At 41.5% G+C, this 17423-nt stretch overlaps 1 protein-coding gene across 1 annotated transcript in view; it reads right to left on the bottom strand.

Moving 5' to 3' along the window:
- Positions 1-14581, bottom strand: part of PDE1C (phosphodiesterase 1C) — a 430287-nt gene extending 415706 nt beyond the window's left edge. The window contains exon 1 of the mRNA XM_054019358.1: positions 14411-14581. Within this exon, the coding sequence (XP_053875333.1) occupies positions 14411-14495 (85 nt within the window). The 5' untranslated portion in view covers positions 14496-14581. The remainder of the gene's footprint in view (positions 1-14410) is intronic.
- Between the last annotated feature and the right edge of the window lie 2842 nt (positions 14582-17423).

The raw sequence follows: 17423 nt of genomic DNA, 5'->3' as shown, positions 1-17423 counted from the left end.
CCGCCACCCCAAGATTGGCCACCCCTTACCAGGTGCCGCCCCAAGCATGTGCTTGGTTGCCTGGAGCCAGCCCTGCCCCTAAGCCTCTTCCCCCAGCGACCCTGCACTCGCTGGAAGCGGCGGGAAGTGGAGCAACCCAGCCCCAGCCCGCTCCACCCCGCCAGCTCAGCTGCCGGTGAGTACGGGGGCTGGTCCTTCCCCAAGCGACACGGCTGGGGAAGCAGAGCGGGCTGGGGCTGGGTCACTCCACCTCCCACTGCAGGTGAGTGCAGGCACGGGGGGGCACACCCCTTCCACCAAGCCTCCTCCCCCAGGACTGCCGTGATCTAGTGGTGCAGTTGGGGGAGGGGGGAAATGACAAAATGCCCTCCATGCCCCAACTCTGCCCATGTGCTCAGGGCTTCTGCCCCACAGGGAGCACCTAGGCTCAAGCCTCCAGGATTCAGCCCTGCACCTCCCCCAGCTTCAACCCTGTGGGGGTCGCCGGGGATTGGGGCTTCAGTCATGGGGCCCCGCAGACCCCTTGAAAGGGCTCGCGGACCCCCTGGAGGCTGCAGAACCCCGTTTGAGAACTGCTAAGCTAGAGGGTTCCTGGCAGCTGCATTTCCCAGCACACACTGAGGGAAGGAGAGGGCGACACGCAGGAAACTCTGTACAAGCCTGGCACGGAGCATCAGGCTGTTTCTCCCTCTGGATCCCTGGGCTCTGGGGAGTATGTGCAGGTATCTGGGCCAGGGAGCGTTGGGGCTAGGCTTTGGGAGGGACAGGGTGTGGGTATCTAGGCTGGGGGGGCCACAATTAGGCTCTGAGAAGGAGGGAGGTTGGGTTTATTGGCTGGGAGGGGCTCAGCTGGGCTCTGGGGTGGTTGTGGTGGTCTGCCCCCTTACCCCCCCCCCAGCTAGGTTTGGGGGAGGGAGAGAGGGGAGCAAAGAAACAGGAACTGGGTTGTCATAGGGGTTTCTTTAACTCTCTACTTCTGGGGGAAATTGTGTGTGTCTGTATTGTTACAAACATACTTGCTGATAGGCATTTTGAAATAAATCACCAAAATAATTAAAACTGGCATGACTATGTAGTGTTATTTTGACAAATAAAATGTGCAGAATTTTAAAATATTGTGCACAGAATTTAATTTTTTGGTGCAGAATGACCCCAGGAGTAAGTGAATAGAGCCCACAAAAAGCCACACTTCTAAAGAAGAGCACTATGTAAGCCTCTCTCTCTCTCATGCACACACACCAACAGAATTTGGACCAATGAAAGATATTTCCTTTCATGCCTCTCTAAAACACTTCATATAAGTGAGTTTGAAAAAGTCTTGAGAACTTATGAGTAAAGTACATGTCTCAATGCCATCTACTGGGGCATGATAGAACTGCAGCTATGAAGAGTTCTCTCCATTGGATGAGATCGTTCTATAACTTAAAACATGTTTCTATTCTGAAAAGCTGTGAAAGCGGTGTTGTAGGATTTTATGCTATTGTTTCTCAATTACTCTCTCTCTATATTAAATTTGCTCAGTTTACAAATAAAACTATAGGATATCTCTTCGCTCCCCCAAGTCACCAGCCCTGTAAACACAGTCTGTTTTTTCCTTCTTGCACATCACCACCAGAATTAACAATCCTGCAGGCCAAATTATCTCCTCGATTTTCAGGGTTGCACAAATATATGGAGTCACTGAGAGACAAACCAACCTTAGAACTCTCAAAGATGATATTTTTACAGAGTCATTTTTGGGGGTAGAACTGCACTTCAAGGATTAGTCAAGCCACAGTTTAGTGATGACAGTCTTCAGTTCAAATTCCATTGATTCTTCATAGTACGTGTGCATCTGGATATTTAATAAGTCCATTGCTGGGAGTGGAGGTGGAAGTATAAGCACAAACTATTGCAAACTGAAAGAAGATTTTTCATCTGTTCTCTACATATTCAGCACTCTCAGCAGTGCAAATTAACAGCCCATTATATACACATTACCCAACTTATAAAAATTGGAGAGGTAGTTCTTCCAATTTCCTCACTGCAGTTTATATTTTCCTCAAAAATTGTACTTATTTGGGCATGAACCATGTGCGCATAAAGAAAAGAATAATACATTCAAAGTTAGATTGAGTCCAAGTGGAAGCTTCCTTATCTAGGAAATCAGTGGTAAGAGTCCCATTGATTTTAACAGGAGATGGAGCTAGCTCTTCATGCGACTTGCAATAAGGCCAACCAGCTTCACCACCTATAAAAAGAACAGGAGTACTTGTGGCACCTTAGAGACTAACAAATTTATTAGAGCATAAGCTTTCGTGGGCTACAGCCCACTTCTTATGAATCTCAAGGGTACAGCCTATTCTTCACCAGCTATTCAGTGTCCCAAAAGGGCAATTCTGCTCAGTTAAAATTTCAATGTACACTTTTTAAAGAAAAATGGAATTGTTCTCCACTGATTATGGAATGTACCTTTGCCAGGCAATTAAAGGAGGCCCCAATCCTGCAAGCTGACTGTGAATGAGTGCACCTAAGTAAAGCTCCATTGACTTCAATGGGGATTCATGTGTGTACACTCAATCGCAGGATCATGGCCTGGGGACAAAATTTTCCTGTTGGTGATCCATACATGTTGAAAAAGCTGAATACCATAGTGAAAAAACTATGATTATTGACTATAGGATCCACATGGGTGGAATACCCAAGTTCTGGGTATTAGTATTACTCTATAGGTTAGAGGAATATTTTGCCCATAAATCCTTTTCCGACAGTATATTTTCCAGCAGGTCTCATTATTTGCATTATTTTAACTAATGTAAAATTCTGCTACTGGAACTTCTCTGCTGTTGCTTCATGTCTGCCTCTGTGGCATATTAAAAAATTCACTGTGTATGTATACTGGAGCATGGGGGAAGAGATAGCTCAGTGGTTTGAGCATTGGCCTGCTAAACCCAGGGTTGTGAGTTCAATCCTTGAGGGGGCCATTTAGGGATCTGGGGCAAAAATCTGTCTGGGAATTGGTCCTGCTTTGAGCAGGGGGTTAGACTAGATGACCTCCTAAGGTCCCTTCCAACCCTGATATTCTATGATGGCTTAGCATTTGGTTTATCTGAGCAAAAACTCAATTGAACAGTTATTCATGGAAAGTGAATACCAAAGGGGAGGAAGAAAATTCTAGTGGAAGTTGTATTGCTGTCACCGTTTCCCTACATCTTTGGAAACCCAGTTATATTAGCATTGTGCAAGCATATCAGAATCAGAAATGAAAGACTACAAAATGAAAAGGGAAACTGATAAAACAGCATCCAACTTGAAAGAATTGCAAAAAATAAGAAATCCACATATATGGGGAAGAGAGTACCATGTTAAATTTTTAGAATGATTTCAGTTTTAATGTTTTACATTAATACTAAAATAGACAGATGACAAAATGACCGATACCAACAGTATTCCCAATTCTCCTCTCACAAGTATAAATCATCTATAATTCTACTGAAGTCAGTAGAGTTACACTGACTTGAAACTGATGTAAGTTAAGAATCAGGCCCAGCATTCTTTAAATCTGGTTCCACTTACATTTACTTCTCACTAACGTGGTCTGCTTGGGAGAACTCTGATGCCGGAACAGTAAAGGAATTGTAGGTAAAAATTAAAGTTGCATTGGCTGAGCAGTTGTTTATCCCCAGCTGCACAACATTTGATGGTCTGTAACACTGCCTAACACATTAATGTAAATTGTAGGGGAAGAAGGTCTTAAATGAATAGGAATAAGAAATGGCATCATACAGTAGCAGCAAGCAACAAAACACCATGAACTTCCACTTAACAGAGAAAGATGATGTTTGCAGTCTTCCTTGGGGAAGTTTTCAGTGGAATGATTACAGCTGCTATGACAACAAGGGGGAGGATGTGATGTCACATAATGATCCGAGTGACTGCAGTCACATTGTCCCAGCACACCGATCTAGTTGCCAGCTGGAAATCCAGTAGAGACCTTATTAAGTGCATCTGTTCAGTAATTACTACAACTTTCCACGCACCACATTTTCAACTTTGAAAAACAGCCAGAGATCATAGGCTCCAGATACTGATGTAATACCAGGGGTTAAATTCTGAGTTCTGAAAATCTCAAGTAGGTAGCTATTAGAAATCCAGGGTCAGGTTTCAATGGAACTATTAAATACAATCTATGTCACTGGAGAGAGAAGCTAGGAAAAATCAACACAATTGTTTATGAATTCTTGGAAATGCGCTATGGAAAATGAATATGGCTGGTAGGCTTCACCCTGTGTGATTTAAATTGCTTCAATTATAGGTCAGATTATTTTCTAAATTACTCCACACTAGTGTAAATCTTTGAGGCCAGATTCTCAGCTAGTGTAAATCATTGTAGTTCTCAACCTCAGTGGAGCTATGAGTTTTCATACCCCATGACTTGAGTGGTGTTACTCCAGATTTACATTGGTGTAAATGAGAACATAGCTACAGAGCCACAAACATGCATTTACACTGCATACGAAAAAACAGGCTAATTAGCAGAGCATAAGAATTTTTCTTAAAAAATAGTTCTGTGGCAGAACAAATCCCAAAGGACAGTTAGATTTGAAAGCTCTCTCCACCAGTCTTCAATTCTCATATTGGCCAGAAATACATAAAACTTCAATAGAAAAAAAATCAACTATCTGTCTTTGATTTCTCTCATAATTTAGATTTGGAAAGGGAGGGTAACTTCCTAAATTCAGGCTTGTTTCATGCCAAGTTCGTTTGGCTACCAGTGTATCCAAGGTGAAATGTTTAAAATTACAGTGGTCATAGCAAACTCTGGAGGAGATATCAATTAGATTACCTAAAAATATTTCCTTCCTCTAACTTCTGTGGTCCTATGAGGTAACCCAGACTAATTCAGCTAAATGGAAATGTTCTAAGCGGTGAAGTTAAATGCTTTTCCTAAACTGGTGAGATTGAGTTCAGGCTTCTATGATTCTCCTGCAACAATAAGTGACATCTCTGACACCAAATGCAAGAAACCGATTTCCCTGCATTCCTTACACTACTTTAGGTGTTATCAGGGAAATACAAACACCCAAACTTGAGTCTTGTCAAGTAAAAAGGGAACTCAGTTTGAACGGGTTTACATTGTATTTATTTGTAATTTTAAAGTATCTGCAAATATTCTCTTACTGCTACAGGTCTTAAGTAGTTATTTTACAGGTCAATGGATTTAATGAGACTAGTGACTGTGAAGTGCAAAAACAACAAGATAATTTTGTTAGTCAGACACGAAACATTGACTATATCAGGGGTCGGCAACGTTTGGCACGCGGCTCGCCAGGGTAAGCACCCTGGCGGGCCGGACCAGTTTATTTACCTGCTGACGCGGCAGGTTCGGCCGATCGCGGCCCCCACTGATTGCGGTTCGCCGTCCCGGGCCAATGGGGGCGGCGAGAAGCGGCGCGGGTGAGCAATGTGCTGGCCGCAGCTTCCCGCCGCCCCCATTGGCCAGGGACAGTGAACCGCGGCCAGTGGGGGCCGCGATCGGCTGAACCTGCCACGTCAGCAGGTAAATAAACTAGTCTTGCCCGCCAGGGAGCGTTGCCGACCCCTGGACTATATGATTGGTATTGAGTTTAGCACCTTCTGCAGCCTGAAACTTGCAGCTATTACTCAGCTAAAAGTCTCATTGATCCCTGGATAAAGCTGAATTAAACATAGTTTGCCGAAGGAATCTTCCCTCCCCCAGGGTTGGAAAGCATCGGTGCAGCTTGTCACTGTGCTCCCCACTCCAACACCATACATAAAGGACAGAGACAATCCCGTTGTCTATGCCCCAGAACAACCCATCTCTGCTACCAGAGACAGCCATATTGGAGCACTGTTCTGCGGTTCATATACATATATGAGCCGTGCGCTCCCTCTCTGCATCCTCTCCCTAAGGAAGAAGCATGATCTAGTGGTTGGGATGCTAGTCTAGGACTCGGGAGACATGGGCTCAATTCCTCACGCCGCTGCAGACTTCCTGTGTAACCTTGGGCAAGTCATTTAGTCAGTCTGTGCCTCAGTTCGCCATCTGTAAAATGGGGATAATAGCACTTCCCTACCTCACAAGGGTGTTGTAAGGATAAATACATTCAAGAACGTGAGGTGCTCTGTTGAAGAGTGACTCACCAGCTGACATGCCCCCTCATGGCAGGACAAAGCACAGCGGGACCTTCCCCCCAGTGGCCTTGGGGTCTGACAGCCATTCAGGCCCAGTGGTGATTCCGTTCTTCTAGCAACTTGTCTCTCCACCAAGGTCATGTAGTCTCAACCCTTCCAGGGTAATGCATCCCAAATAAAGTTTCCAGCCACACTACTAGTCATCCATACAGTTTCTCTCCCAACTCCCCCACCGCTGTCTCCAGGGCTCCTCTTCAATCCCACTCAGAATAGCAGGTTCCTGGGTTTCTCCCCAACAGAACTCAAACACCCCCAAACAAAACTACACAGAAGTTTAGCCGCTGCCCTCCCCTCCCCCCCCCCCCCCGGGCCCGAGTTTTTAGTCCCTCTGGGTTCTCTTCTGGAACACTGACCCACAGGGCTACATACCTGGAACCTTGGCCGTTTTAGGGCCCACCACAGAGTTAGCTCCTTCCTGTAGCTTCCCCATACTTCCCCTCCCAGAAAGCAGGAGCGGGTTCTCAACTGGGGATACATATATGCTTGGGGGTACACACAGATCTTCCAGGGGGGCACATCAACTCATAGCTAGATATCTGCCTACTTTTACAACAGGCTACATAAAAAGCACTAGTGAAGTCAGTACAAACTAAAATGTCATAAATGACTTGTTTATACTGCTCTATATACACTATACACTAAAATGCAAGTACAGTATGTATATTCCAATTGATTTTATAATTATTTAGTAAAAATGAGAACGTAAGCCATTTTTCAGTAATAGTGTGCTGTGACTTTTGTATTTTTATGTCTGATTTTGAAAGCAAGTAGTTTTTAAGTGAGGTGACACTTGGGGGTATGTAAAACAAATCAGATTCCTGAAATGGGTACAGTAGTCTGGAAAGGATGGAGAGCCACTGCCCTAGACCCCTTCTCTCCTAGATCTCCACCTTCCTGAGTCCCTCTCCTCACTGTTCTTCTGAATTCCTTCCTTTATGATGATAACCAGCTCCTCCTCAGCAGGGTCTGATAAATTGAATCTACACACCTTCCAGGTATAGATAAGTTGTCTAATTGAGCCTCCAGACTCTTATTAACCCTTTTGCTGCCACAGTGGGTTGTACACACAATCACATGCTCAGATACTATGGTAAGATAGATAAATCAGTTGATCCGCAGTGGTGATGTTATGTATCTAGAAAGTCGAGGGCAGGATTTGCCTCAGACAGTCAAAATTCAAAAAAATTATACAAGATAGTCAGAGGAATTCTCCTTAGTGGATAAAATCATTATTGTCACTCCTATCACCTCTCCTCCTTGTCTAAAGCTCATGAGATTATTTTCCTATACGTAAGGCCCAAACATGGCGGATAATGCTGCCTACTCTTACATGTCAAAACACAGTGCAAAGGTTTTACATTTCACAGCTTCCCTTAGAAATGAAATTGACAGGGGAAAAAAATACTTTAGAAGTGATGCATACTGAAGTGCCACAGCACGACCTGATCCAGTTTCTACTCCACTGAGTTTGGCCTCAGAACTGGCAATCATCTTTCACCTCAGAATTATTTTGACATACAAGACGTCAACCCAGGACACTGACTCTTTAATTGTGTGCCAAGATACGTACCATGGGGCAAAGTGGTTTAGTACAAGAGGCAGCTAGGTCCTCAGTTGGTGTAAATCATCATAACTCTATTAAAGGATGGCCAGACCTTTGCAAAGTAAAGCTCATGTAGGACTCCATCCTGTAAAGTGCGGAGCACTCCTATGAAATGTTGAGTCCCCTCTACTCCCATTAAAATCCCTCTCTTACTTATGGATTCAGGGATTCCCAAGACAGAAGAGACCATTGTGATCATCTAGTCTGACCTCCTGTATATAGAGCTTACCCAAAATAATTCCTAGAGTTTGTCTTTTAGAAAAACATCCAATCTTAATTTAAAAATTGCCCGTGATGGAGAATCCACCATGACCCTTGGAAAATTGTTCCAACAGGCAATTTCTCTTAAAAATGTACACCTTCTCTCCATTGGATGGTGTTACGCTGTGCTCTGAAAGATTGAAGAGCCCATTATCAGATATTTGTTCACCATGTAGGACCCACAACTGCAAAGACATAAGAGCAAATCATAACAGGAACTCATGTTGCTTATTATTGCATCAGGGTGGAATTCACCACTGTGTAGAGGGCCAGCACAAGTCTACACCTCACCCACATAATTCTGATCATTCAACATTCATGGAAGCGAAGTGAATTTCATGCATAGCAAACAGATCTATCAGACAGGTTTGAGTCTGGCTTTGTAATTTGGGAACAGAGTTAATAGCAACTTACACCTTTTTAGATTCTCGTTCCACAATAAGTTGGTTAGAGAGACAAGGTGAGTGAGGCTTCTCGGCTCTGAGCTGAGGGGTGAAATTATCATCTTTTATTGGACCAACTTCTGTTGGTGACAGGGACAAGCTTTGGAGCTTACACAGAGCTCTTCTTCAGGTCTAGTAAAACCTGAACCAGACCTGTAGAGAAGTTATGCATAAGCTTGAAAGCTTGTCTCTCTCACCAACAGAAGTTGGTCCAATAAAAGATACTACCTCACCCACCTTGTGCCTCTAATACCTTGAGACCAACATGGCTACAACATTGCATACAATATATTTGTTGTCAGTTTTCTTTTCACTACATTTGTCTTTCCTTTCTTTATATCATATTGTATCTGTATTGGTTTCAGAGTACACTGACAAATTATTTAATAAAATAATTAAAATAAAGACAAATTTTTATAAAATAGGTAGGTTAGTATCACATTATCATGCTTAGAATTCCCAGTTCTACTGGTTCAGGTGGCAAGATACTTGACTTAAACATCAAAATTACTAATATCAGTTCCTCTCTATCAAAAAACAGTGGTAAGCTGAACTCTTAGTTGCATCACTGGAACTGGGTTTTTTAAAAATTCATGTAACAGCTTAGTCCTGGTGAAATATGCTGACTGAAATCCCCAGTGATTGAAGTTTTCTATCTGCAGAACAGAAACAGCTCATGGATATGCAAGTGGAGCTCCCGTCACACTACCCCCAAACTAGAATTCAGTCCTGACTTGGAAGGCTCACTTCCAGAGGTGGAAATGTACTTCAGGTTCCTTCTCCACCAATAGTGGTACCAATTATGTTGTTTTTCCGGACATTGGACACATGGCCACTAGAAAATGGACTGAGCCCACAAAATGCATTTCACCTTGGCCACCAAAGAGTGATTTTTTTTCACAGCAATCCACAGAAGGAAAAATCTGAAAAGCCACTAAATTAGGTTAACGCATAGCATAGTTAGTGGGACCCTTGCAAGCTACTTGTATTTGGGAAGTGCAGTGCTGATTCCAGGTGCCGTCCTAATGCACTAACATGGCTCTTTAAAGAAGAGAAGAAGTATATGCGAGCAGCACAGTACAAATGTGGGGTGAGGCACCCATACCATCTCAACTGCAAAGATGTTTTCCACCAACAGTACCTCTTTAAAAGCTGTTGCAGATGATCAAGGGAGCTCCTGGAGTTAGCACTGCACTTCTCATAGACTCATATAGCTGAGGGGAATCCCATTGTGACGATCATGAAAAAATGCAACCTCATTACAGGAAAGATAAATTTAGGCTCCCTACCCCTCTCCCCCAGGGTGTCAATGTGATATTACAATTCCCTTGTTTTCCCCCAAAAGAATGAAGAAAAGGAAGTCCTGAGAACGTGTGGGCAATACTTGTTTATAATTTCCTGTACATAAACAACTATGTACTGTCAGTCAGATTGACATTTCTTTTACATTAAGAATAAAAAACAGAACAAAAGTAAAACTTCCATGAAAGAGTACAGTGTGGGTGTTTCCTCTGTAGCAGGTGGTATCTGATCAGATTACAAGATTACAAAATGGCAGCTGCCATCAGAAGAACTTCTAAAAATTTAAAGTTACAGTACACATAAATAGCAACTATTATCTAGCTAATGTAAAGACATTCTTTCAACTGAACAGCAAAATAAGCACAGTGCAAACGTCAGATCTTTCTCACTCATCTGATGTTTGATTGTCCACACCCCTCTCTGAATAAAAATCTAAACCATACACGTCAGCTAGTTTGAATATTGGAACTTCTGCTGAGAGCCTATCAAGTGAAAATGTCAGAGAAACAGAATCATTTTCCTCTAACAAGGAACTTTAGAGGTAAAGCGGTTTTCTTTATTCTAATAAAGCTACATTCAGCTTCACTGTAGAACCTTTACCTAAAACTTCGAGCCCCACTCCTGCCTGGAGTCATATGACAGATTTAAATAAACAGTGCACATATCTTCACAAGTCACAATATTTATATAACCAATGCACAAAATAGATTACCAAGGTAAATTTCTGCAGTGACCAAATAAGAACATTGTGTCTGTGTAAGCACTTCATAAATACACTTCCCTGGTTCACCACTTGAAATTTAACACCAAAATGGGGTTCAATGAATGAATCAGAAAAATCACAAACTTTGAAGATACAAGAAACAGAGCTTATGAATAAATACTGACCAGAGACTGAACTACCATTGATCTGGACACAAAGCTCCCATTTATTTTAACTGGAGCTCTGCATGCAGAATGGTGGCGGTGTCCTTTTTAATGACAGTGAAGCTCAAAGAGTCTTTGCTGCAAGATCTCATAAATGGTTGACAACATTGTTATGAATCAGACCCGCAAAACCATTTATTTCAGGTCAGTGTCTTCCCCCTCCCCCAATACCTAAACAATGTTGAGTTACAGTAGAACTCCCAACCAATTCAGTTACTTCTAATACACCTCTACCCCAATATAACGCTGACCTCGGGAGCCAAAAAAAAATCTTACTGCATTATAGGTGAAACCGTGTTATATCGAACTTGCTTTGATCCGCCAGAGCACACAGCCCCGCCCCCCCGGAGCGCTGCTTTACCGCATTATATCTGAATTCGTGTTATATCAGGTCGCGTTATATCAGGGTAGAGGTGTAGTTATAATTGTATTCTATAACAATAAATTCGTTAGACTCATGTGGCTAGGACATTTAATGTTATTCAAACACTTCTGGATATGAAAAGCACGGGGTTAAAATTAGCTTTTAATCATAGAAAAATGATTAACAAAGAAGGAAAATATCATCTTGTTGACATTTTTGTTTACCATCTTCTCAAGCTGAAGGACAGTGGGTCTGATTCTTCACTTCCTTGCATATTTAGTTTAGTCAATTAGACCAGGTAGATATGAAACAGTAGATACGAAACACTAGCATTCTGATACACTAGTGTTCTACACTCACTATGCACTGGAGTGACAAGACAGGGTGCAAAGCAAGAAACAGGCACTGTGTTTTCATCGCTAGTCTTTTAAACTTTCACTTGCACTCTGATTTGCTTATTTCTGAATGGGGAAATTGGCTACAGAGAATTTATCTTTCTGGAAGAATTCGAATCTAATAGCCCCACTCCAGGCAAAAACGTCATAGACTGTGAAATGTCCAGATGGAGAGGGAAGTCAAATAAAGGTCTCAGAACAAATACTTACTACTGGGTAGATTTATTATCCTGAATGGTCCCATAGAAATCAAGGGACTTGATTCATAGGCCCATTATGGTCTGGTCTATGGAGCATAACTCCACTAGTGCAAAGGGACCATACACCCAATTTAAGTGGCTACTCAGGAAGTTTCCACCTGGTGTAGACGTTTCCACCATGACTCCTCACAGCCCCAGTCATAATGGCTGTCGCTGGGAGAAAGGAGCATAGCCAGAGTCTCTGCTTTCCAGATATTCCCAGCTGCCAGAACTGTTTCTTTGGGCCACCAATACCAGGCTGAAAATTACAGCAGCCTTGAACTTGCTCTAATTAACACTATGGCATGAACAGGACACTGACCAGCACCAGTATGATGGAGCTACAAGGGTTGCATGAATGCCTCGAGCCAAAGAACAGAGTTATGGGAAAAGGGCATTTCCCCAACCTTCCCTGCATTAGAATGCAAATATCCCACACAATTGATCTTCAATACTAGGCCCAAACCCTTCTCCAAGAAAAGCTACAATAAGTCTAATTGTAAATCATCATTAAGCAAACAGCCACACAGTAAGTCATCTCCTAGCTGGAAGACAGCAATTAGATGCATAGACAGATTAAAATGTACATCGCATGTCATTTTACACAGAGTTCCAGCTCAGCACAGACTGTTTTCAGCCTCATATTTTTACAGTTTTATTGCCTGATCTTCAAAAGTACTGACTTCCCACAATTCCTATTAACCCCAATAGAAGTTGTGGGAGCTCAATATTTCCAAGGAATCACTGAGACTCTTTGAAAACCTCGTTCTAAATACCGAGGCAGAATTCTGTTCCAATCAAAAGGAAGAAATACTAATGTTAAGCCCATTCCTCATAGTTTTTAGTTAGCATGCAATTGCTAAGAAATATTCACATTCTTCGGTACAGAAACTTACACATATTTGATCACTCAAGAATCCTTTGTGTACTAGTAATCTTAGGAAGCATGTTTGCAAAGTTATCACAAATGCATATGTCAAATCAGTGCATATTTGTCAAGCCACACAGATCCTTTTGAAATATACCTATAATATTCTATTTCTACATACTATAGTGTATGATAACATGCAAATGGTTAGTTGTTTTCCTTGGGTACCCATTTGTGCATAAATCTTGAGGAAAACCATCTGTGAGATAGCATGACTACTGTCTTAAAAAAACCCATGAAGTTGGAATTGTAAATCCAAGTCCTTTGATGCAAAATCTGATTCAGTCTTCTCTAGAATAACTAGTAATAAGAGACAAATAGGCAAGACAGAAATCTTGTTGGTTCTAAGTATGTATTAATAAAATTAAGCACACACACAAATGCTTTGTTGCCTAAGCTAGTGCTGTGTCCTTCCTAGGCCCAAAAAGAGAACAGCACCATGGGAATGCTAATCCCCCAAATTACCACAGAGTGATGCAAAGTGATGCCAAATAACCCTATTTATTCATAAAGATACAAGGTGTTAAATAGACCTTTATAATGGAATCTTGATTAAACTTTATTATGGAGAGGTGGTAGCCTCTCCATAGTTAAAGTAAAATAAAAATAATGCATAATATTTGTGTCATAGTTTTCCTCTTCAAAGTGCTGTATGGATATTAACATACAGCTATATGAAAATATTTTCCTGCAGTGCATAGTCTAACTTTAAATAGCTCTCCCAGAAAGTAGGTTTTAACAGTTGCAAAAGGCATTACAAGGCTCGGAAGACAAGAGAGGGAAGTTCTCACATCCAACAAAAAGTTTGCATCCGTCATTAGAGAACAAAATTCTGCGCTCAGTTACACCAATGTAAATCCAGAATAAACTCCACTGACTTTAGTAGAGCAAGAGAGCAGATTTGAGTCAATTTCTAAAAGATATACATAAAGTGATGGTTTCTTCCACATAGATTATCCAAAATTCCCTCTTGGATTACAACGAAAAATAAAATCGGCACGGTGGCTTGTTTTCTTTTTGAGATATACAGGGATTTGCATAATGCAGCCCAGTGAGATATAAAATTTTGAAAGAACAGCCTGTTCAGGTTACTCAGCTCACCTAACCTTTGCACAGCAAGCCTCACAAAGAAAAAAAAAATCTGCAGACACCTGTAGCTTTGAGAAGGCTCACTTTTTCTCCCCTGCCAGCATAATGAACACAAAGCACCAAATCCATTCCTTATGTAAACAACTGCACCAGGAACAAACATGGCCCTAGAAATTAAAAGCTCTCCTGATGCACTTTCCAATGCTAGCATATATAAAGAGATTATACGTTTCTACTTTAGCTAGAAAATAGCACATGGTCATAAGTTTTTGAAAGCTTACGAGATGAGCCAAGAGATAATAAAACACAAACTCCCAGTGCTTATGTTACGGGGCTTGTCGGAAGGAAACGCATCAAGCAAGTTAGAAACATGTAATCCTAAAACACAGGCTTTCCTGAGGTAAGGCTCCAAAACAAAAGTTGTGCAAACCTCTATTCCAAAAAACAGATAAAAGGGTTTAGAGCAGCTACTAGTCAAAGGCAAATTTCTTCGACAGAGGAAAATAAAGAAAACAGCTGGATACAAAGCAAAGCAAAAGTTACAGGACATCTATGCATTTCAAAAAGCACTGTTGGTGGAGAAACTGTCTCCTCATACTGTGCCGAATATACAAAGAAAGCTAGAAGAAAAGGGAGGGAGGGAAATTAAAACAAAAAGCCTCACCAATTGTAAAGCTAAAGCCATCAATGCTGAAAGTGGCACTCCGGCATTTTTTAAATCCTTCTTTTCTACTGCTTGGCTCTGTCATGATCCTGTCAGTTTGTACTCCAGCAGCAGTAGTTCTCCCCTCGTGAAATCAGAGCTTCGGAGCTAGCAATTAGCTGTCCTTGTATCTCTGCCTGTAGCAGCACTCACACCCGACTTCACACATCTCCTAACGCAGAGAGCTGAATCCGAAAGACATGAACCCAGCAGTATTCTCCACCCCCTAAAACTGCCGCTGGCATGTTATTGACATGCCTACTCAGAGTTTAACAACTGGTTAGAGGCTCTGGGATCCAAACTTAACAGTCAATTAGTGTAACACTCCTGAGTCAACAAGTCAATTGTCAAATTTCTGGGTAGGAGTTCAGTATACAATTAAAATAACCTGAATTGTTAAATTTTGCTAGAATCTAAGCACTGGCATTCCTTGTATTCCATGTAGTTTTGGATATATTTTGCTTTCCACAACCAACTCTCTGTACAATTTTTCTTGAGTATGTACCCGAATATTTGGATGCTAATATCTAAACTGTATTGTTACATTTATTCACCTAAATGTGGGTTATTGCTGATTATGCACTATATGTATCTTATGACTTTTTAAACAAACACAAAGTATTTGTGGATAATCTAAGCACTATACCCAGATGCACAGACACTCTTTTCTTAACCTGTGTACTATATAATTTTCTAACATTAGCTTTAAACCCCTGCCTTTATAACTCTCCTGGTTTATGTAGGCTTCAGATGTGCAGCAAATTATAGTGCTCAGATTCCAGCCCAGTGCTTGTGGACAACACTAATGTTTTAATCCCACTCAAGGTGTAATGCACCATCAATAAATAGTTTCTTATACTGGTTGTAATCTTTGAAAACACATATATTGGCAGGAATTTAACCATTAAAGCAGACACAACTATGAGACAATACTAAAAGTAAATTACCAGGGACAATGAAGCATCCAGCAAAACCTGTGAAAAACTGAAAAGCCTTCAGGCTCTACCTTTCCTCAGCAGTTGCTACCACAAGAATATATTGCACTTAGCACTTTTGTCCAAGGATCTCTAAGAATTTTGAAAAATTAACCAAGCTTTGCAATACGCTGGTGAAATAAGTAAGAATTACTGCCATTTTTATGAATGGGCAAACTGGAGCAGAGCAGTTAAGAAACTTAATGATATTCGCATAGCAGGTTAATGGCAGACCAGGAATAAATAGCATGCACATATCCTGGCAAGAACTGTACATGGTGGTTTCATTTCACTCAGGTTCTTGCAAACCTTTTTTTCCTGTGATCTTGATCGTGAATTCCCAACCCCAAAGTGCTTGGATTTCTCAGGTTATAAACTATAATAAAGCTCAGCTAAATTCACTAAGTTTTGCACAATTTTGGATGGACTCCACATAGATCCATTAAGTTTTGTAAGGTTTCCAACCAAAACAGTAACTCAGCTCAAGTTCATACAAAGCTTGGGTAAACTATGTCAAAAGATTTACAAACATCAGCAAATCTGGTCAGTTTCAGGCATAAAATCTGAAATCATGTTAGATTCCTAGGAAAATCTGGAAGAAAGGGAAAGTTTTGCATAGCTCCAGTCCTTGCTTACTCCCAGTCCGGACTTCTGACCTTTGGATTTGGTCAAATATGCCAGTGCTATCTGTGAGCACAATTCCACTGAAGTCAATGGAATTAAGTCTGCTTATGCTGTGTTAAATCTAGCCCAGTGACCTCAATAGTGTAAAGTAATTCTTTGTAAACATTTAAAACTAATTTGCATGTTAAATTAATTCTGTAGGCCAAGGTTTCAGCCCAGTATTAACTAGGCCTCCATATTTGGGCCAGAAATTTTGCAGGTGCAAATAACTTGGGCATGATTTTTCAACTACAATTATGGTAATTCAGATGTTGAAAATGCCTCCATCTTTTATATGTCACTTGTCTTCTTAGACTGTAAATTCATCAGGGCAGAGGCTGTCTCTTACTTATGTCTTGTACCCATTTTACAGGAATGGGGCTGTGATCCTGAATGAGCCTCTTGGCAGTACTGTACTATAAAATATTAAATAATAAGTACTTAGACATGAAACTTACATCAACTGCAGCGGCAATTGTGAGGAGGGATAGCTCAGTGGTTTGAGCATTGGCCTGCTAAACCCAGGCTTGTGAGCTCAATCCTTGAGGGGGCCACCTAGGGATCTGGGGCAAAATCAATACATGGTCCTGCTGGTGAAGGCAGGGGGCTAGACTCAATGACCTTTCAGGGTTCCTTCCAGTTCTATGAGATAGGTATATCTCCATATATTATATTTAATTATTTGCAGCCACACAGTTACAAGTGTAAAATCAGCAAATTTTTAAAATCTGTCCTTGTAAAATGTGGCCACTGCAAGAAAGTCTTTTGAAGGGCAATTTAATAAATGAGGGGACCTAACTACCTCATGAACAATGTAAAAAAAACCAGAACTAGTTTAAAATTCTGTCTCTCTGGAATCATTTTCTCTGTCACTGGTTATTTAGGTCATACACCTACATCAGTACTAACGTACTGCCTAAGAAAGCAAAAGCCTGAAAAATGACTCTCAATATCAGAACCAGAATGTACAAAGTTAAATGTATCTAATGGAAAAGGTAAAAGTGTAAACCTGATTTCTTATTGGCTACTGTACTGTATTGGTTACTTTCTGCTTGATCCCATTTAATTCTTTGCACCTTACAGAATTAGGGTACATCTACACTACAGAGGGGAGTCGATTTAAGATACGCAAATTCAGCTACGTGAATAGCGTAGCTGAATTCAACGTATCGCAGCCGACTTACCCCGCTGTGAGGACGGCGGCAAAATCGACTTCTGCGGCTTTCTGTTGGCGGCGCTTACTCCCACCTCCGCTGGTGGAGTAAGAGCACCGATTCAGGGATCGATTGTCACATCCCGACGGGACGCGATAAATCGATCCCCGAGAGGTCGATTTC

This window comes from Malaclemys terrapin, chromosome 2 (assembly GCF_027887155.1).
Source record: "Malaclemys terrapin pileata isolate rMalTer1 chromosome 2, rMalTer1.hap1, whole genome shotgun sequence".
NCBI classification, from domain to species: Eukaryota; Metazoa; Chordata; order Testudines; family Emydidae; genus Malaclemys; species Malaclemys terrapin.
The sequence above is the reverse complement of the archived record's forward strand: the minus strand, read 5'-3'. Positions and strand labels throughout refer to the sequence as shown.